A 21,164-nucleotide genomic window follows, 5' to 3' on the forward strand; every position below is an offset into this window, starting at 1 on the left:
GCGCGGGGCAGTGACGCAATGCGCCCCTAGTGGCGGGTGTCTTCGCGCCTTCGCTCTGTAGCCTCTGGATTCCGTTTCCACGGTTACGGCGGCGCGAGGCTCGGTCCCAGGTAAGATCCGGGTGGAACGGAAACGTGATACTTGAGGGACCAAAGGCAGCAAGGCTTAGGGGAACGGGGAAGCGGGACCTGGGCTCGGGGTCGGGAGAGGTCTAACCTTTCGCCCCTGTGCGTGCCCCCACCGCGGGCTCTGGTTAGCTCTGCCCGGCGATTCCCTGAGGATGCTGTCCCGCCCACTAGTGTTCTTCTGCCCCACGAACTGTCCTGGACCCCCACAACCCCTCTTCCTGAGTCTCCCAGCTGCTGACCTCACTCTTCTCTGTCGCCAAGTCGCTGACATGCAGCTGTTTGTCCGTGCCCGGGAGCTGCACACTCTTGAAGTGACCGGCCTGGAGACAGTTGCCCAGATCAAGGTAAAGGTGATAGTGTATCCCTGAGCTTCCCTAACCCATGTGCCCTGTGCCTGGCTTCCTGTGACTTCCCCAGAGAACACTCTTGACCCTCCCTTTCTTCCCTAGGCTCATGTGGCCTTCCTGGAGGGCCTCACCACTGAAGACAAAGTCGTGCTTCTGGCAGGTTCTCCCCTGCAGGATGAAGCCACCCTGGGTCAGTGTGGGGTAGAAGCCCTGGCAACCCTGGAAGTGGTTGGCCGAATGCTAGGAGGTGAGTCGGGCTGCAAGAGGCCAAAAGGTACCATGGGGTTCTTTATGATCCTTACACTTACTCACTTGGTTTGCCTTTCGCAGTGTCTAGCATATTTTGCCTTAATTTACCGTGTCTAAAAGTCGGCTGATTTTGTGTTAAAATACAATATCTGGCTTTGCTTCAGCAATTGGGTAGATCTGGTGGCAGGGGGGCCTGTGTTCCCACATACTAACAATCTGCCCTGGCTGAGTCGTGCCTGTGCCCTTTGGAAGGCTTTACAGTTTGCTACACGTTCCATTCCTCCCTCCTCCACTCCTCGGAACCAATGTCAGTCACCATTTTATCTTCAGGCTTGTGGTGGTGTTTCTCTTACAGTAAAGAAAAGTGAACTCTGTTTTTGTACCTGTTTCTCTGTCAAAAGTGGGAAAACGAAAGATGGATCGAGAGCATCGCATGTTTCAAGAAAAGTGGGAACGAGCGTATTTCTTTGTGGAAGTTAAGAATAGCCCTGTGTGTTTAATATGTAACCAGACTTTGTCTGTGTCAAAAGAATACAACTTAAGACGCCATTACGAGACAAACCATAGTAAGCACTTTGACCGGTATACGGAAGAGATGCGTGATGAGAAACTTAATGAACTAAAGAAAGGACTAAACTTTCTTCAGCATCTGTCATCAAATACAAATAAACTAAGTGATGCTGCTGTGAAATGCAGTTATGTCATAAGTGAGAAAATTGCCCGGGCATCAAAACCTTTTACAGATGGTGAGTTTATAAAAGACTGTCTCTTGAGTGCTGCGGAAATCCTGTGTCCAGAGCAGAAACCAGCATTTGCCAACATAAGTCTAACTGGAAACACTGTTGCTCAGCGAGTAAAAGATATGGCTGAGAACCTACAGGACAAGTTGCGAGAAAAAGTGAAATCATTTGTGACATTTTCTATTGCAGTTGATGAGAGCACATACATAAATAATACGAGCCAGTTGATTATATTTATCCGGGGTGTTGATGAGAATTTTGACATCACTGAAGAACTTTTGGACATGGTGCCCATGACAGACCCAGCATCTGAGGATGACCTATTTTTGTATGTTGAGAAAAGTCTTGAAAAGTTCAATGTTGACTGGTCAAAACTAGTAAGTGTAACCACAGATGGTGCTCCTGCGATGGTCTGTGATCACACTGGACTTGTTGCAAAACTTAAGTCCAAGGTCAAAATGTTTTTCAAGGATGCAGAGCTTAAATCTATCCACTGCATTATTCACCAGGAATTGTTTTGTACTAAAAAGTTAAAGCTAGAACATGTCATGGATGTAGTGATTAACACAGTAGACTGGATACGCACCCGTGGCTCCAACCACAGGCAGTTCAGGGCTTTGCTTGAGGAACTGAATGCCCAATACGGGAATCTCCTTTACTATACAAAGGTAAGGTGGCTTAGTCGTGGCATGGTGCTGAAGAGATTTTTTGAATTGATAAAAGAGATAGATTTGTTCATGTCTTCCAAGGGCAAACCCCTTCCCCAGCTCACCAGTGAAGACTGGATCAGAGACCTGGCCTTTTTAGTTGACATTACAAACCATCTGAACACTTTGAATATCTCCCTTCAGAGACGTTCACAAGTAGTGACACAAATGTATGATTCAGTTTGCTCTTTCCTCGCAAAATTGAGTCTCTGGGAAGCTCATTTGGCTGCAAATAATCTGGCTCACTTTCCTACACTGAAATCAGTTTCCAGAAATGAACGTGATGGCTTAATCTACATCCCCAAAATTGTGGAGTTAAAGATGGAATTCCAAAAAAGGTTCTTTGATTTCAAACATTATGAAAATGAACTCGTACTGTTTAGCTCACCTTTCTCAATTAACATCGATCGCGTTAATGAAGATTTACAAATGGAAGTTATTGAACTGCAGTGTAATACGGTATTAAAAACTAAATATGATGACATTGGAATACCAGAATTCTACAAATACCTCAGCAAGAGTTACCCCAAATATAGAAAACATTGTGCAAAAATTCTGTCCATGTTCGGAAGCACCTACATCTGTGAACAGCTGTTTTCTGTTATGAAATTGAGTAAAACTAAGTTTCGCTCCCAATTAAAGGATACAGGATTACACTCAGTTCTCCACATTGCGACTCGAAATATGAGACCAGACATTGACATCTTGGTGCAGAAAAAAAGGTGTCAGGTTTCTGGTTCCAAATCAAAGGAATAACAGATTATGAACAAAGATTTTCATAATTAAAAGATTTCTATTTTTCAACACGTATTTTTTAATTTTGTCTTTGAAACACCCAGTATTATAAACTTTATATGTTACACACTTGCAGTGTGGTGCGATTGCAAAAAAAAAAAAAAGTTTAGGTTGTTTGTTTTTCCCTTGGCATTTGATTTTTCATATACTTGGGCCTGTTACGCTTGTCTAACTTACTTGGCTACCCAACTTTAGTTTGAGACTTCGGCCTGATGGAGCTGGTTGCCATACTTCGTGTTTGTTTTCCTACTTGTCTCAAGCCAGGGAAACACCGTCACTTGCTGCCTCGAGCAAAATGCCTGAGCTGTAGACTTCTTACACATCTTTGAGCCAGGTTGTGCTACTTATCAATTACTTGCTTCTCCACTCCAAATTCATTCTTTGTTGTCTGCTCTCTAAAAATGGATCTGGGCCCTTTAAATATCTTTCCTCTGGCAGCAGGCCTGATGTTAAGCTTTGTCAGTGGAGGGCACTGGAGACACGTTTCAAAAGGAAGGAGTTTTCCTTCCTGGTTTGCTCACTTGGCGGACTCCTGCAGTGCAGCTGGTGTCTCCAGCACCAGTGTCCTGCAGGGCCCGCAGTCAGCAGCATCCCCTGGCTTATCCCTACAGGCAGTTGTATGATGCAATCTTTCTGCTGAGACACTTCACCATGAACAGCCTTCCCCAGTACCCTAAAGGGGAGATTTCCAGCAAATTCTGCCAGTGTGGCACTGCAACAATTTCTCTGTGTTTCTTCTGTATCTATTCTGTATATCTGGATGTATCCAACATGGGCTGGATTTCAGCCCTCCAGTTGGGAGCCTCTTCCCTGGGCCTCTACTCAGCCCCTGAGATAGTTAGCAGCTGGCCCTTATCCCTGGTATTTCTTTAGAATTCTTACAAGACAATCCATAACTTTTATGTTAAATCACGGTTTAAATTATTGTGTGGCTTCTTCCGATTGGACCCTGACTGGCACAGGCCCTATTTCTTAGCTCTCTTGGGATTCCCCCAAAATGAGCATGTTTGGATTCTGGCAACAAGGAAGACAAATGTGCATGTACTCAAGCCTTCGCCTTTCCCTGAGTCAGCATGTCACTAGATGGAGAGGAGATGTCTCTAGGCCCCGTAGCATTTAATCAATCATGCAGACTGTTTTTATGTTTATAATAATTGGTTGTAACTCATCACTGTTGTACTTCAACTATAACCTAACTTGACAGCAGAAGAAAATGATTGGGCCAATGCAACAAATATTCGTCAAGAACATACCATGTGCAAGATCCTACTCTGGGTGCAAGCTGGTTCTGTCATTCGTTCATTCCATGATCTTGAGCTGGTCACCTTGTCCCCCGAGCTTTACCTTCTTCACCCATAAAATGAGGCTGTTGCCACACATATCAGTTATCTGTTAACCACATTCAAGTTACTTCAAAGTGTAGTGGCTTAAAACAATAAATATTCATTATCTCACTGGTTTCTGTAGGTCAGGAATCTGGGAGTAGCTTAGCTGGGTGGTTTCTCTCTCTTTTTTTTTAATGTTTATTTATTTATTTATTTATTTATTTATTTATTTAGAGAGACAGAGAGCATAAGCAGGAGAGGGACAAAGAGAGAATCCCAAGCAGGCTCCATGCTGACAGCACAGAGCCTGATGTGGGGCTGGAACCCATGAACCATGAGATAATCATGACCTGAGCCGAAATCAAGAGTTGGACACTTAACCAACTGAGCCACCCAGACACCCCATCAGCTCAGTGTCTCTTAAAACGTTGTAGTCAAATTGTCAGCTGTACCTGCAGTCATCTGAAGGCTTTCCTGAGGCTAGAGGATCCCTATCTCTCATGACTTCTCCACGAAAGTCAGCTGCCGTGTTGTGAAAAGGCCTACGGAGAGGCCCGTGTGGTTGCAGTCAGATGTCTGTGGTGGCTATAGTCAACCTGAAGGCTCACCTGGGCCACGTGTTCATGATGGCTCATTCACAAGGCAGCCAGAGACCCCCGTGTAGCCTGGGGGCTCTCGGGGCTATAGATGACCTCTCCGGCACAGCGGTCTCAAGGTAGTTAACAACAGAATCTGACACAGCCCATGTCTCCCTCCTCTGACATTTCCTTTGCTTTCCTCTCACCACACTGGTGACTCTCAGCCTCCTTTATGGTTCTCGTTCACCTCCCAAATTCTAAACATTGAAGCTCCTCAGGGGTTCTTCTCCAATTATATTTCTTCTGTTGGTGCACATTCCCTGGGTCTCCTGGCTTTAAATTAGTATTAATATGCTCTTAACTCCCAAATTCTCACCTCCAGCCAGACCTCTCTTTCCTAAGTCCAAAACGGAGCTGCTGGTCTTTCCTCCAAATCTACACCTACTGCAGTTGGTAGCAGTTCTGTCATTCGTGCAGCTCCGGCTAGAAAGCTTGGAACTATCCTTGGTTTTTGAAAATTGTCCACACTGGAAATTGTCCACTGGGTTTAGAGACTGGAATCCCTGGTGACCTTGGGGAGAGCCCTTTGGTGGCAACGTCAAATATGACAGTTCCAAAACCACTAGACCATTTATTCAATAGGCACTGACTGTGCCACAGCTGTTGGTGAGATTGTGTCGCTGGGATCGGGCAGGCAGGCAGGGTACTACGTAACCAGCAGCTAGCCTCCCACGCCCCAGAAGGGAGCCCTGAAGGCCTCTGAGAAGTTACAATCAATAGCATAAGATTTAAGAACATAGCTCCTGGAGTCCTCAGAGCTTACTGATTTCTGTTTTATATACATTGGTATCAAGTAGGGTCTGATTTCTAGGATCAGAGCCACTAAAACAAGAAATTACCATGGGATAGCAGGCCTGCTGTAGGTGGGCAGTTGACTGCCTCACCCAAAAGAGGGAAACAGAAAAATTATTAAAAAACAGAGTTCATGGAGCTCCTGGGTGGCCCAGTTGGTTAAGCGTCCGACTTTGGTTCAGGTCATGATCTCACGGTCTGTGGATTCGAGCCCCGTGTCACACTCTGTGCTGATAGCACAGAGACTGGAGCCTGGTTTGGATCTGTGTCTCCCTCTCTCTCTGCCCCTCCCTTGCTCATGCTCCGTCTCTCCACAGCCCCCCCCAAAAAAATTTTTTTTAAAAAGCAAACAGTTCAAAAAGGCACAATTGTAGTGACCATTAAGTATAGGACAGACAACTGGTACATTTCACCAGTTGGCAATGAAGTCAAATGCAGAGAAGCCACAAACACCCATAGGACTACTATCTGGCCTGTCTCCTGACTTTATCACAGCCTCACTATGTAACCTCCTGCAACTCTCTGGACTTGTCCTTAGTCTTTTAGTTTGTAAATTGTGAATACTAATCTCTGCCTTGCCTATTAGAAAAAAATATGAGAAATACATTGTATAAATACAGTTAAGATGCAGTATAGGAGCGCCTGGGTGGCTCAGTTGGTTAAATGTCAGACTCTCGATTTCAGCTCAGGTCATGATCTCACGGATCATGAGATCAGGCCCCACATCAGGCTCCATGCTGACAGTGCAGATCCTGCTTGGGATTCTCTGTCTCCCTGTTCCTGTCTGTCTCTCCCATTTGCGCTCGCTCTCACTCTCGTCCTCTCTCAAAATAAATAAATATACTTTTTAAAAATGCAGTAGAAATACAGGGGTTATTATAAGATACTGGATAAAATATAGTCTGTGAGAAAGTGGAAATAACCTGGTGTTTATTGATCACCTTCTATGTGCCCGGTGCTGGCTGCTGTACAGGTATTATTAGGTTCAGTGTTAGAGATGAAAAACACAAAGTACAGAGAAATTAACTAGCTTCCCATTGCCAGGAAATGGCCACACTAAGTCTGCTCAAAAGACCAGAGGTAACCTCCATCTTCAGGCCCAGCTGGATCCAGCAACAAACGATAAAATTAATACAACTTTATATCCTCGTATCAGCTTGCTCCGGCCGCCATCACAAAACACCACAGACTGAGTGGCTTAAATAACAGAAGTTTATTTTCTCACAGTTCTAGAGACTGGAAGTTCAAGAAAAGGTATTGGCCGGTGTATATTCTGAGGCCTCTCTCCTTGGCTTGCAGATGCTGCCCTCTTGATGCGTCCTTACATGGCCGTTCCTGGCAACCCTTCCACTTCTCGTAAGTCATGTTAGACTAGGGCCCCATCCTAATGGCTTCATTTTAACTTAGTCACCCCTTTAAAGAACTTACCTCCAAATACAGTGGCATTCTTAGGTACTGAGGATTAAGACTTCAACACATAAACTTGGGGATCAGGGACGGGGGCCCAATTCAGTCTAAAAAGTACCACACTAACAGAAAGGCTCCTAGGTATTTTATTCCCTTATATCGTGAATGCTTTACAGATTTATGTCATAGTTCTCCTTGTCCTTCTGAACAATACAGTGACTTCCTTTCCTTTCAAATGTATATCCAGTTCTCCCTTCAGTTTCATTTTCCCTTGTTTATTCTGACTCTGTGTTTTCAAACCTGCTTTTGAATTACCTTTCTCATTGTGTATTTTCAACCTTTTCAACTTTGTATAGAGAGCAAACGTCTCTCTTCCCTGTGGATGCCTGAGTGTTTTCTGGAGTGGTGGGGAGGGATCTTGAGGGTACCCTTTGAAAATAAGATCTAGGGGCGCCTGGGTGCCTCAGTTGGTTAAGTGTCCAACCTCAGCTCAGGTCATGATCTCATGGTTCATGAATTCGAGCCCCGCGTTGGGCTCTGTGTTGATGGTGCAGAGCCTGCTTCAGATCCTCTGTCTCCCTCTCTCTGCCCCTTCTCTGCTCATACTCTCTTTCTCTCAAAAAGAAATAAACATTTTTAAAAAGGTTGATTTATTTTGAGAGGGAGAGGGAGAGAGAGAGAATTCCAAGCAGGTTCTGTGCTGTCAGCACAGAGCCCAGTGTGGGGCCCAGTCTCCCAAATCGTGGGATCAGGACCTGAACTGAAATCAGGAGGTGGACGCTTAACTGACTAAGCCGCCCAGGTGCCCCTAAAAAGCTTTTTTTCTTATTGTTTAAATCTCTTTACAAGATAATTGGCTGTTTAAGGCAAAATAATACATATTACAATAATGTAATGTATTATAACAAATGTATAAATAAAATATATGAGGGGCGCCTGGGTGGCGCAGTCGGTTAAGCGTCCGACTTCAGCCAGGTCACGATCTCGCGGTCCGTGAGTTCGAGCCCCGCGTCAGGCTCTGGGCTGATGGCTCGGAGCCTGGAGCCTGTTTCCGATTCTGTGTCTCCCTCTCTCTCTCTGCCCCTCCCCCGTTCATGCTCTGTCTCTCTCTGTCCCAAAAATAAATAAAAAACGTTGAAAAAAAATTTAAAAAAATAAAATAAAATATATGAAAATTATAGCACAAAGGCAGAGTGGGGCAAAATAGAAGCATAGTATTGTAAGGTTCTTATACATTCTGTGATATAATGTCTGTGATAAGTTTAAGATGTATACTGTAAACCCTAAGACAACCACCAAAATGACATGACAAAGAGTTAAAGCTAATAAGCCAAAAAAGGAGACAAAACGGAATCATAAAAACAATCTAGAAGAATACAATAAAGAGGATAAGGGAAACAATAGAGGGGACAAGTAGAAAACAAGCAGCAAAATACTATCAACATTAAATGAAATGGTCCTAACACTCCGATTAAATGTGATGGATGAAAAAATCAATACCCGACCATATACTGCCTATAAGAACCATACTTTTAAGAAACAAATAGGTTAAAAGTAAAGGAATGGGAAAAGATACACTAACAATAACAACAACAACAAAAGATGCTGCAGTGGCTCTAATAATACCAGACAAGTTAGGCGTGCCTGGGTGGCTCAGTCGGTTAAGCATCCAACTTCAGCTCAGGTCATGATCTTGTCATTTGTGAGTTCAAGCCCCACATCAGGCTCTGTGATGACAGCTCAGAGCCTGGAGCCTGCTTCAGATTCTGTCTGCCTTTCTCTCTGCCCCTCTCCCATTCTCCCCCCACCCCTCTCTCTTTCTCTCTCAAAAATAAATATTAAAAATCGGGGTGCCTGGGTGGCTCAGTCAGTTGAGCATCTGACTTCAGCTCAGGTCATGATTTCACTGTCCATGAGTTCGAGCCCCGCGTTGGGCTCTGTGCTGACAGCTCAGAGCCTGGAGCCTGTTTCAGATTCTGTGTCTCCCTCTCTCTCTGCCCCTCTCCCACTCATTCTCCCTCTCTCTCTCTCTGTCAAAAATAAACATTAAAAAAAATTTTAATGAAAAAATAAATATTAAAAAAAATTTTTTTAATACCAGACAAGTTAGGTTTCAAAACAAAGAATATTACCAGGGATAAAGTGGGTCATTTCATAATGATAAAGGGGTCAATTCATAAAGAGGACAGAACCTTCCTAAATGCTTATACATCTAATAATAGAGCTTCAAATATACACGAAACAAAAACCGGCAGACCTGCAAGGAGAAATAGGCATAGTCAAGTAATCATCATAAATTTCAATATCGAATAGAACAATAATTGATAAAACAAGTAAACTGAAAATCAGTCAAGATACAGAAGATGTGAACATTACTATCAACCCACTTGACTCAATTGATATTTTTTGGACCTAACTGACATTTATAGAACACTCCACCCAACAACAGCAGAATAAACTTTTTCTAGGACAGAAAATTTACCAAGATAGACCATTTTTAGGCCATAAAACAAGTCTCAATAAATGTGAAAGGAGTCAAAACATAGAAAGTATATTCTTTGACAACAATGGAATTAAATTAGAACACAAAGATCTCTGGAAAATCCCCAAATATTTGGGAACTAAATAACATACTTTATTATTTTTTTATTTTTTTAAATTTTTTTTTCAACGTTTTTTATTTATTTTTGGGACAGAGAGAGACAGAGCATGAACGGGGGAGGGGCAGAGAGAGAGGGAGACACAGAATCGGAAACAGGTTCCAGGCTCTGAGCCATCGGCCCAGAGCCTGACGCGGGGCTCGAACTCACGGACCGCGAGATCGTGACCTGGCTGAAGTCCGACGCTTAACCGACTGCGCCACCCAGGCGCCCCATTTATTATTTTTTTAAAGTAGGCTTTAAGCCCAATGTGGGGCTTGAACTCACAATCCCGAGATCAAGAGTCTCATGCTATACCAGCTGAGCCAGCCAGATGCCCCTAAATAGCATACTTTAAAATGCCCCATAGATCAGAGAAGGAATCAAAAGGGAAATTAGAAAGTATCCTGAACCAAATGAGAATAAAAAAACACAACATATGGAAATTTATGGGATGCAGGTAAGCAGTACTTAGAGGGACATTTATACACTAAACGTCTATATTAAAAAAAAGACCAGGGCGCCTTCTAACTAAGTCAAGGTTGCAGGAGATAAAATCCATACACAGAAATCATAGTATTTCTATATACTGTCAATGAACCATTGGAAATTTTATTGTATTTTTTTTTTTTTTAATTTAAGTAATCTCTACATCCAGCACAGGGCTTGAACTCACAACCCCAAGATCAAGAGTCACATGCTTTCCCAACTAAGCCAGCCAGGCACCTCAACTATTTCATTTTTTAAGTGCTATTGCAAATGGTATTGTCTTTTAAAATTTTTAATTTCCAGGGTGCCTGGCTGGCTCAGTTGTTAGAGCACGTGACTCTTGATCTCGGGGTCATGAGTTTGAGCCCCACATTGGGTGTAGAGAGTACTTAAAAATACACTTTTAAAGGGGTGCCTCGGTGGCTCCGTTGGTTAAGTGTCTGACTTCAGCTCAGGTCATGATCTCGCAGTCTGTGAGTTCAAGCCCCAAGTTGGGCTCTGTGCTGACAGCTCGGAGCCTGAAGTCTGCTTTGGACTCTCTCTCCTTCGCTCTTTGTCTGCCTCTCCCCCACTCACACTCTGTCTCTCCCTCTCTCAAAAATAAATATTTAAAAAACTTTTTAAATACACTTTAATAAATAAGTAAGTAAATAAATAAATAGTGAAATAGCTAGGGATGAATTTGAAAAATGGCAAGACCTTTACTCTGAAAATAATAAAAAATTATTGAGAGAAATTAAGGGATTTAAAAAATGAAGATATACTGTCTCAATATTGAGATGAGGTATGACGAACTCAATATTGTGAAGATGTCAGTCTTTCCCAAGTGAACTGTAGATTCAGTGCAATACCAGCCCAAATCCCAGGCTTTTAAATAAAGATTGACAAGCTAATTCAAAAATTCATGTGAAAACGCAAAGGACCTAGAAGAGTCAAAAACAACTTTGGAAAATCGTAAAGCTAGAAGACTTGAACTACCTGACTTACACAACCAAGACTTAGAAGATTAGATCAATCCAGGCCGTGTGATGTTAGTGTAAACAGGGACAGATACATCAATGAAACAGAATAGGGAGTCTAGAAAATATACCCACACATATATAGTTAATTGATATTTGACAAAAGTGCAAAGGCAATTCAGTGGAGAAGCAATAGTTTTTCCAACAAGTAATGCTGGAACAAGTAGACATCCATATGCAAAAATACGAACTTCAGTCCAAACATCTCATCGTATACCAAAATTAACTCAAAATGGATCATAGACCTAAGTGTACAACTTAAAGCTATAAAACTACTAGAAGAAAATTCAAGAGAAAAATCTCTGTGGTCTTGGAGTAGGCAAAGATCTCTTAGAAATGACAACAAAAACGGGTGACTGGGTGGCTCGCTTGGTTAAGCGTCCAACTTCAGCTCAGGTCATGATCTCGCGGTTCATGCATTCGAGCCCTGCGTTGGGCTCTGTGCTGACAGCTCAGAGCCTGGAGCCTGCTTCAGATTCTGTGTCTCCCTCTCTCTCTACCCTTCCCCTACTCACACTTTGTCTCTGTCTCTCTTTCTCTCTCTCTCTCAAAAATAAACATTTTAAAAAATAAAAAAAAAATTTTAAATGACAACAAAAACACAATCCATGAAAGAAAAAAATGACCATTTGGACTTCATCAAAATCAACACTTCTACTGTTTGTAAAACATTGTTAAGAGAAGAAAAAGACAAGCCACAGACTAGGAGAAAATACTTACAAATCAAATATCTAATAAAGGACTTGTATCCAGAGTGTATAACAAATTCTCAAAACTCTTTATGAAGTCACTATGCCTGTGTCTTGAGTTTATCAGTTTAAATGTTGCTGCAGGCTTCTGACAATAGACAGAATTAGAGCCTGCATGTTTCTAGAATCTGAGAAGGGGCTCAGCATCCACACCCTTCTTGGAATTATGGGATCACTGATCCTACAACCTTAAATAGAATTATCTTGTCCTTCAGAGTCACAGGTGGTCTCCTGCTGTGATCTCTATTATTAGAGGTGATGGTCTCAGCTCATATTCCGTCTAGCTATTCCTTCAAGCCCTGGAGAATGTGTTGCTGTCCCCCTCAAACACTTCCGAGTGGCTTTTCATTCACCCTGAGTTGGGGGCACCCAGGCCAACAGTGAACTCTATACCAATACCTGACTCCAGACAGAGCCCGTGTCTAAGAAGACCCAGTTCTGTTTCTAGAGAAAAGAACTGATTCCCACCCAGCACTGGGCCCTGTGAGATACCCTTGACCATCTTTCATAGATACCTGCCTCTCATTTCAAGTCAGTCTTGTACAATCAGCTAGATATCCGTGGACGACACTCTGCAGCTCAATATAAGATGATCCTAACACGTCTGCAAACCACACATGCCTCTTGAAATCCTGAAAGCCAGGGGCGCCTGGGTGGCTCAGTTGGCTAGGCATCTGACTTTGGCTCAGGTCACCATCTCACAGTTGGTGAGTTCTAGCTCCGTATCAGGTGAGCTCGAGCCCTGCTCCAGACTCCGCATTCTCTCTCCCTCTCACTCTGCCCCTCACTCTCTCTCTCTCTCTCTCTCTCTCTCTCAAAAAAAAAAAAAAAAAGTCATAGAGATGAAAAAATACAGCATGAGGAATATACTCAATAACATTGTAATAACATTAATGGTGAGAGATAGTGACTACACATCACAGTGAGCACTGAGAATTGTATAAAATTGCCAAGTCACTATGTTGTACACCTGAAACTAATATAATATTGTATGTCAACTAAACTTCAATGAAAAAAAAAAAAAAAGAAATCCTTGAAAGCCAGAAGAGAACCCCTAAATTTATACCACCGGGTGGCAAAGTCAGCCTAGAAGGCAAAGGGTGAAGAACACTACAAACCTTTCAGAGGAACTGCACAAAGACACAGGATAGTGACCTCTGGAGGATGGGGAAGAACTAGAAAACTGCTGACCTTCACCCTGTGACTTGCTGCTCTCCAGGAAGGGTCTACTTCTGTGCATCTTCCCTTGTCCCATTAACGTGAGTGTCTCATACAGGGATAGTGACCAGTTATAACACTTGTCAAGGGCTCATTATGCCCTAATGAATAGGGACAAATAGATGTATAGTCTCTCTATAGAGGGGTAGAGAAACCAGCCCCCTGAGACCAAGGTAGAAAATCAGTTACATGATCAGTGGTAACTGCATACCTGTTCAAACAGCTGAAGTAAAAATAGCGACAATACCAAATGCTGAGGAGGATAGAAAGAAACTGCATTTCTTGTGCATTGTTGGTGAAAATATAAATGGTTTAGCTACTCTGGAAAACTATCTGGCAGTTTCTGTTGACCTAAACATATGCTTATCATACAACCCAGCAATCACACTCCTGGGCACTTATTCCAGAGAAGTGAAAACATATGTCTACTCAGAATATGTGCGTGAATGTTCATAGCAGCTTATTTGTAATAGCCAATATTTGGAAATAATTTCAGTGTCTTTCGATGAATGAATGGTGTGGCCACACCCTGGAATATTACTCAGCAATAAAAAGGAACAAAACATCTTGAATGGATCTCAAAGCAATTATGCTGATGAAAAAAAAAAAGCTAATCTCAAAAAGTTACATACTTGATGACTCCATTTATATATCACTCATGAAATGACAAAATTATAGAGATGGAGAACAGATTTAGTAGTTGCCAGGGGTTAGGGACAAGGGTGCATCTGATAGGATCTCTGTAATGATGGAACAGTTCTGTATTTTGATGGTGATGGTGGTTACATAAATGTACACATGACATCAATTACACAGTGTTACACAACGCACATACAAACGAGTGTGTATAAAACCATTAAAATCTGAATCAGGTCTCTGGATTGCACCAAGGCTAATCTTTTGGTTTTCACAATATACTTGTAATGAACTGAATGTTTGTGTCCTCTCCAAGTCCTATGTTGAAATCCTAGCCCCCAGTGGGATATTTGGGAGAGAATTAGCTCATAAGAATGGAGCCCTCATGAGGCAGATTAGCTCCATTATAAAAGGAACTACGAAAGGCTCCCTTGCTCTCTTTCCACCACGTGAGGACCCAGTGAGAAGTTGGCAAGCCGCGACCCAGAAGAGGGCTCTCACCAAAACCGACCGTCCTGGCGCCCAGATCTCAGACTTCAGTCTCCGACACTGAGAAAGAAATGTCTGCTGTTTAAGCCATGCAGTCTGTGGTATTCTGTGGTATTGTAGCAGCCTATGAAATAATAGCAAATATATTGGTCTCTGCCCCAGTTCCTGACACAGGGCTCCTAAACTCCTATAACTTCCTAAGTGATAAGAGCATTAGGAGCATCCTTTATTCTGACGTTTGGTTTTGGACCTGTTTCTGACACAGAGCTCTGAAATCCCTTGGAATTTCCTGGGTGATAGGAGTGTCTTGTTTTCTTTGTTTTTGTTTTTTTAAGTTTATTTATTTTTGAGCAAAAGGGAGAGAGTGGGAGAGGGGGGAGGGAGAGAGAGAGAGAGAGAGAGAGAGGATCCCAAGCAAGCCCCACCCTGTCAGCGTGGAGCCAGACGCAGGCCTGGAACTCCTGAACTGTGAGATCATGACCTGAGCCGAAATCAAGAGTCTGGTGCTTAACCGACTGACCCACCCAGGCGCGCTGAGTGTCTTTTGTTCTAATGGGATGACTCTTGATGGGCTCCTGGGCATCTTCAGGATGGAGGCTCTTCATTAAAAGCTTGAGGAAGCCTGACAATTCCACAGCCTCATCTCGCAGCCTCATTTGCTCCCCATCCCTCTGTGAGCGAATGCTTGGCCTGACACCTCCTGAGACAGAGACAAAAGAATGTCCAGGAGAGAGGTGTCCGCGGGCTGCAGAGGCTCCTGTGACCAGGAAGCAGACCTGGTAGAGGGATGTGTGTTCTGGGACCTCACCGGAAGCCATGAAATATGTAGAGTCCTTCTAGTTGAAAATGCCCAACCCCTGGCCATTCCTGCCCACAGATGACCATCTCCTAATAAGAATTGCCAGAAGAATCCGGGAACACGGGAAGAACTCAGCAGGGCTCAGCAGGAAAATGGAAGAGCACTAGAACCAGAAACACAGGGGCGCCCGGGTGGCTCAGTAGGTTAAGTCTCTCTGACTCCAGCTTGGGTCGTGATCTTGTGGTTCATGGGCTTGAGCCCCACATCAGGCTCTCTGCTGTCAGCATGGAGCCCACTTCGGAACCTCTGTCTCCCTCTCTCTGCCCCTCCCCACCATTCAAAAATAAACATTAAAAGAAGAAGAAGAAGAACCAGAGACACCATGCAAAAATGAGGCCCACGAAACAGAGCAAGCTGCAGAAAAGGCCCCTGTTGGCCACACACTGAGTCTGTGCCCTGCAAGCCCTCCAGTTACGGAGCATGGGAAACGAGTCAGAGTCAAGTGAGACTGCGGCCCTCACCTTTGCATCAGTGCTGAGCGGGGCAGAGAACTTGCTTGCCCTTCCCTCCCTTCAGCCCCTATAGATCACCTGTTTCCTGAACTCACACTGAACTTCAACACCCAGACTTCCTGGGGCCTGTCTCTCTCCCAGTCTTCTTATCCCTTGACTGTCACATTTGCATTTCTTTTGGCCTGGTCTGAGTGTTTTGCTTTGACCTAGACCCTGCCCTTTCCCTTCCAGCTTCATGGTGGTCTGCTGAGTGTAGTGTTCGGACAACTTGGAAATAGCTCCCTGGAATCCCCGGTGAAACCGTGTGGTCTCTTGCAGTTCTGGTATATTCCACAGCATGAGTACATCACAGTAAATTACCCATTTTTAAGCACTTGTTAAACCAGTTTAACAAGCATTCCCTGTTTATTTTACAATATAAATCACTTATCTAAGTGGTATGAGAAGGCCGGTCTGGGAAGGAAGGCATGCCTGGGGGTAGCAGGGCCTCAGGGTGGAGGGCCATGGAGAACAGGGTCCAGCCAAGCCAGAACAGAGACTGCCTCTGGGTTTTTTAGTTACATGATCCAGCAAATGCCTATTTTTACTTCTGTCCTTTTGCGGTGGGGTGGGAGTTTCAGGTGAAACTGAAGGAGGTCTGCTAGACCTAGACCTTGGCCTAGCACACTCATGCTGACGTGCCTTGGCCGGGCAGCTTTAGGCAAGTAATAAAGGGATCTGGCCATGATTCTTGAGGGCCGATAAAAGACCAGCCATAGACCTGGCCTGACTCTGAGGAGCAGAAAATCTGAATTCTAGACCTGCTGCTTTCACATCCTCTGAGGGGCCTTGAGCCAGGCCCCACTCTGTTTGCCCTGCCACCCACTCTGCTCCCAGCCTGGCTGGGGAAAGGCTGAGGGGGTGAAGGTCCCCAAGGAGCAGGTGTCCCCTCCCCGCACTGCTTGCCTGCACCAGAGGCACCAGCGCCTTAGGGACTGTGTGCTCCTCAAAGGGACTCCCAAGGAGTCCTAGGACTGGGACACAGGCCGCCTACAGTTCTGGGCTCCACCTCTGGGCAGTGCCCGATGTAGTCGGGGCTGCGGCACGAGTACTTCCCATTCCCGCATCAAGCGTGTTTCCAGCTCCGGCATTCTGGAAAGGCCAGACTTCCCCTCTTTGCAGCAAAGAGATGCTCCTCCTTGGACCCCACTCTGCAGGGCGCAGGAGGTTCACAGCCTGGACCCTTCCTGTCTCTTGGGACTGGAACTCAAGCCACAGGTCTGGCTGTGGCCTCCCAGCTTCTAGCTTAGCTTTGCACAAGGCTCGAGCCAGGACACTCCGCCTCTGCCTGGCTCAGCCCTACACTCCTCTCCATGGGCCTCAGTGTCACCCTGGTCAGGATTCTGCATGGAGGAATGTCATCCCACCGGGGCGTCTGAGTGGCTCAGTTGGTTAAGCAGCCAACTCTTAATTTCTGCTCAAGTCATGATCTCTCCATAAGTGGGATCAAGCCCCGAGTTGGGCTCTATGCTGACCACATGGCACCTGCTTGGGATTCTCACTCCCTCTCTCTGCCCCTCCCCCACTGGCGCTTTCTCTCCCTCCCTCTCCCTGTCTCTCTCTGTCTCTCTCTGTCTCTAAAATAAATAAATAAAAAAGAAATGTCATCCCACCCCCAGATCAAGTCCTCTGCCTGGAATGTTCTTCCCCACTCATCTGCCACCTCATCCTTCAGTCCTAATTAAAGCCCCACCCCTGTGCTCATGACTGTCTCCCTGACGCAAGTTCCCAGTGCACCGGGTGGCTCAGCAGCCGTTTCGCACGGCCCACATGGCACTGCAGCTATTTATAGATGTGACAACTCTCCCCACGGAGGCATCTTAAAGCAAGTTCCAGAAATATGCTTAGAAAGGTAGAGAAGCCTGGAGAAACACAGGGCTGCTGCTTTGTGTGTGTGTGTGTGTGTGTGTGTGTGTGTGTGTGTGTGTTCACTTTTTGCTTTATACATTTCATTGTTTATAAAATGTATAAATATTACAAGGCTGTAAATATTACAACCTTTTGTTTTAATTTTTTTTAATTTATTTATTTTGAGAGAGGGAGAGCACAAAAGGGAGAGGGGCAGAGAGAGGGAATCCCAAGCAGGCTCCGCACCATCAGCACAGAGCCGGATGCGGGGCTGTGTTTCACAAACTGAGAGATCAGGACCCGAGCAGAGACCAAGAGTCAGATGCTCTACCTACTGAGATAATCAGGCGTCCCTGTTTGAAATTTTTATAACAAAATTTTTAATACCTTTCTATGTAAAGTCTCACACATTTCTATTTTTATTTTTTAATGTTTATTCATTTTAAAATTTTTATTTTTATATTATATTTTTAATGTTTATTTTTGAGAGATTGAGTGGGAGAGAGGGAGAGTGCGAGCAGGCAGGGGCACAGAGAGAGGGAGACACAGGATCTGAAGCAGGCTCCAGGCTCTGAGCTGTCAGCACAGAGCCCAACTCGGGGCTCGAACTCACAAACCATGAGATCATGACCTGAGCCAAAGTCAGACTCAACGACTGAGCCACCCAGGTGCGCCACGCCCCATCCAATCTTTCTTTTTTAGGTCTATCTATCTACCTATCTATCTATTTATTTTTATTACACTTATTCATTTTTGAGAAACAGAGAGAGACAGAGCACAAGCAGGGGAGGGGCAGAGAGAGAGGGAGACACAGAATCCGAAGCAGGCCCCAGGCTCCGAGCTGTCAGCACAGAGCCCGACGCAGGGCTCAAACTCACAAACCTCGAGATCATGACCTAAACCAAAGTCAGATGCACAACTGACTGAGCCACCCAGGCACCCCTATTTATTTGTGAGAGAGAGAGAGAGAGAGAGAGTGAATGACCATGGGAGGGGCAGAGAGAGCGAGACAGAGAATCCCATAGCACAGATTCTGATGCAGGGCTCAATCTCACCAACTGGGAAATCATGACCTGAGCCCAAATCAAGAGTTAGGAGCTCAACCGACTGAGCCATCCTGGTGCCCCAGCAGCTTGCTTTTTTCATTCAAAAATAAGATTGGAGGGGAGCCTGGGTGGCTCCGTCAGTTAAGTGACTCTTGATTTGGGCTCAGGTCACGATCTCATGGTTCGTGAGTTCAAGCCCACATTGGGTCCACGCCGATGATGTGGAGCCTGCTTTGGGTTCTCTCTCTCTCCCTCTCTCTGCCCCTCCCCTGCTTGTGCTCTCTCTCTCTCTCTCAAAAAATAAACTTTAAAAGAAAAGAAAAAGCAAGCTGCAAAACAGTATCTTCAGTATAATACCTTTTATGAAAAAAATCTCATAACTGCTAAAATAATACATTTCTATTTATATATATACTATATATACACATATATTAAATAGAATATGTACATATATATACATATATTAAGTACACATATTTTACAACAAGAGGGGCACGGCTCAGTCAAATGTCCGACTTCAGGGGCGCCTGGGTGGCGCAGTCGGTTGAGCGTCCGACTTCAGCCAGGTCACGATCTCGCGGTCCGTGAGTTCGAGCCCCGCGTCAGGCTCTGGGCTGATGGCTCGGAGCCTGGAGCCTGTTTCCGATTCTGTGTCTCCCTCTCTCTCTGTCCCTCCCCCGTTCATGCTCTGTCTCTCTCTGTCCCAAAAATAAATAAACGTTGAAAAAAAAAAAAAAAAATGTCCGACTTCAGCTCAGGTCATGACCTCACAGTTCATGGGTTCAAGCCCGGCTGAACAGGGCTGTGCTGACAGCTCAGAGACTGGAGCCTGCTTTCGGATTCTGTGTCTCCTTCTCTCTCTGCCCCTCCCCCTCTCACACTCTGTCTCTCTCTCAAAAATAAACATTTTTAAAAATTTTAGTGGGGCGCCTGGGTGGCTCGGTCGGTTAAGCGTCCGACTTCGGCTCAGGTCACGATCTCACGGTCCGTGAGTTCGAGCCCCGCGTCGGGCTCTGTGCTGACAGCTCGGAGCCTGGAGCCTGTTTCGGATTCTGGGTCTCCCTCTCTCTCTGCCCCTCCCCTGTTCATGCTCTGTCTCTCTCTGTCTCAAAAACAAATAAACGTTAAAAAAAAAAAATTTCTACTTTTACAATAAGAAAGTATTCATGTACTTAATATTTCTAAATAAATAACAATAATAAATCATAGGGTGGAGCCAGGAAGCCCGAGGTAGGAAAGGCAGTGTTTCAGGTGAGCCCATGACATATTTTTCCTGCAACAAAGTTTCATCGGCTCTGGCCGCTGAGTCCGGTTGGACATCTTGATGGGCCAGTCTCCCAAAATGTCACAGTATATAATTTCCAAAGCTAAAGGCATGGCCCTCCTTAACATAGAGTGTTGTCAGCGATTACCAAATGCCTTACGGAGGGTACCAGTAAGGTGGGAAGAACTAACTCAAAGAGAACATCAAAAAAGTTAAATTAAGTTCAGTGAAACTAAAAAGCCGAGCACGAGGCTACTAAGCTACAAGCACAGCTGCCAACGACCTACAGGTACTGAAACCACTGCCTGCAGAGCCGACTTTTCTATCCGGCAGAAATTCTCGATACCTTATCAATCTGCTTGAGCTGGGACTGGCAGTCATCCTTTTGCCCTATTTCCAAATTTTGAAGAATTATTTCTTAACAGAGGAGTGTGTTACTTAACCTCTTCTCAGAATCTTCTCTGCTGATCCCGACCCAGAGTTATTAGTCTGAGCTGGGGGGGAAGCGGACTGACCACACTCGGTGGCAGCATTCTGAGCTCTGAGGACACAACCCTGGGGCCAGGTGCCATCAGCGTCCTCCTCTAGAGGCCTGAGCTGGGCCTCAGGGAGCAGGAATGAGTCGGCTCTCTCCTTCAGGTCAGGGAGTCCTGTGGCAGGGCCCTTCCACCCATGTCTTCAAGGTGAGATCTGAGGGCTGAGGGCTGAGCCGAGATGTAAGGAGAGCCGAAGTTCACCAGGACTGGGGAGGACGAACGCGAGCCAGGAGCGGCCAGGAGGAGCTGAGCGGGGGAGGGGCAGCCTAAAGGGCTCCTGAAGGGCCTGGCATAACCACAGACAAGCCCGGGTGTATTCAGGAAGGCCAAGGGTGGGACAATACCAAAGACTGGTTTAGCAAGAGCTTCCTAAAGGCAGATGATGTGGGGAGGAGGTCCGGGATACCCCAGAGAATCCAGAGAGGCTCAGTCCTGGGGAGGCGCCCTGGGTGCTGTGGGTGCTGGGCAGGGGGAAACAGAGGAGGCAGCCTCAGCAGGAGTCCAGGCCCTTGCGAGGGAGTAGGGAGGAAGGATGGGAAGGGAACATCAGGCTGAGCGAGCGAGGACAGAGGCACTGTCCCACCGTCTTCTTCCTGGGGGACCCCTAGAATGAGACTTCTTTTGGCTCCTCTGTCTTCCTCTCTCTCTCCCCCCCCTCCCCCACTTGAACGCGTGCGCGCTCGCTCTCAAAAATAGTAAACATTAAAAAAAAGAAAAAGAAAGAAAGAAAATAATGAGACCTGGCCATAGGGT

At 45.2% G+C, this 21,164-nt stretch overlaps 1 protein-coding gene across 2 annotated transcripts; it reads left to right on the top strand.

The window, feature by feature from the left end:
- On the top strand, positions 1-4,420 carry LOC131488145 (general transcription factor II-I repeat domain-containing protein 2-like). Of its 2 annotated transcripts, XM_058689638.1 has the most exons (4): positions 1-110; positions 390-472; positions 578-722; positions 1,126-4,420. In XM_058689638.1, the coding sequence occupies exons 2-4, from the start codon at positions 398-400 to the stop codon at positions 2,925-2,927; spliced, it is 2,022 nt and encodes a 673-aa protein (XP_058545621.1). In that variant the 5' UTR covers positions 1-110; positions 390-397; the 3' UTR covers positions 2,928-4,420. The 2 variants fall into 2 exon arrangements, with proteins under 2 accessions (XP_058545621.1, XP_058545620.1); XM_058689637.1 differs by lacking the exon at positions 1-110 and having other exon boundaries at positions 129-472.
- The last annotated feature ends 16,744 nt before the right edge of the window (positions 4,421-21,164 follow it).

The sequence above is a fragment of the Neofelis nebulosa genome, chromosome 10, assembly GCF_028018385.1.
Source record: "Neofelis nebulosa isolate mNeoNeb1 chromosome 10, mNeoNeb1.pri, whole genome shotgun sequence".
NCBI classification, from domain to species: Eukaryota; Metazoa; Chordata; class Mammalia; order Carnivora; family Felidae; genus Neofelis; species Neofelis nebulosa.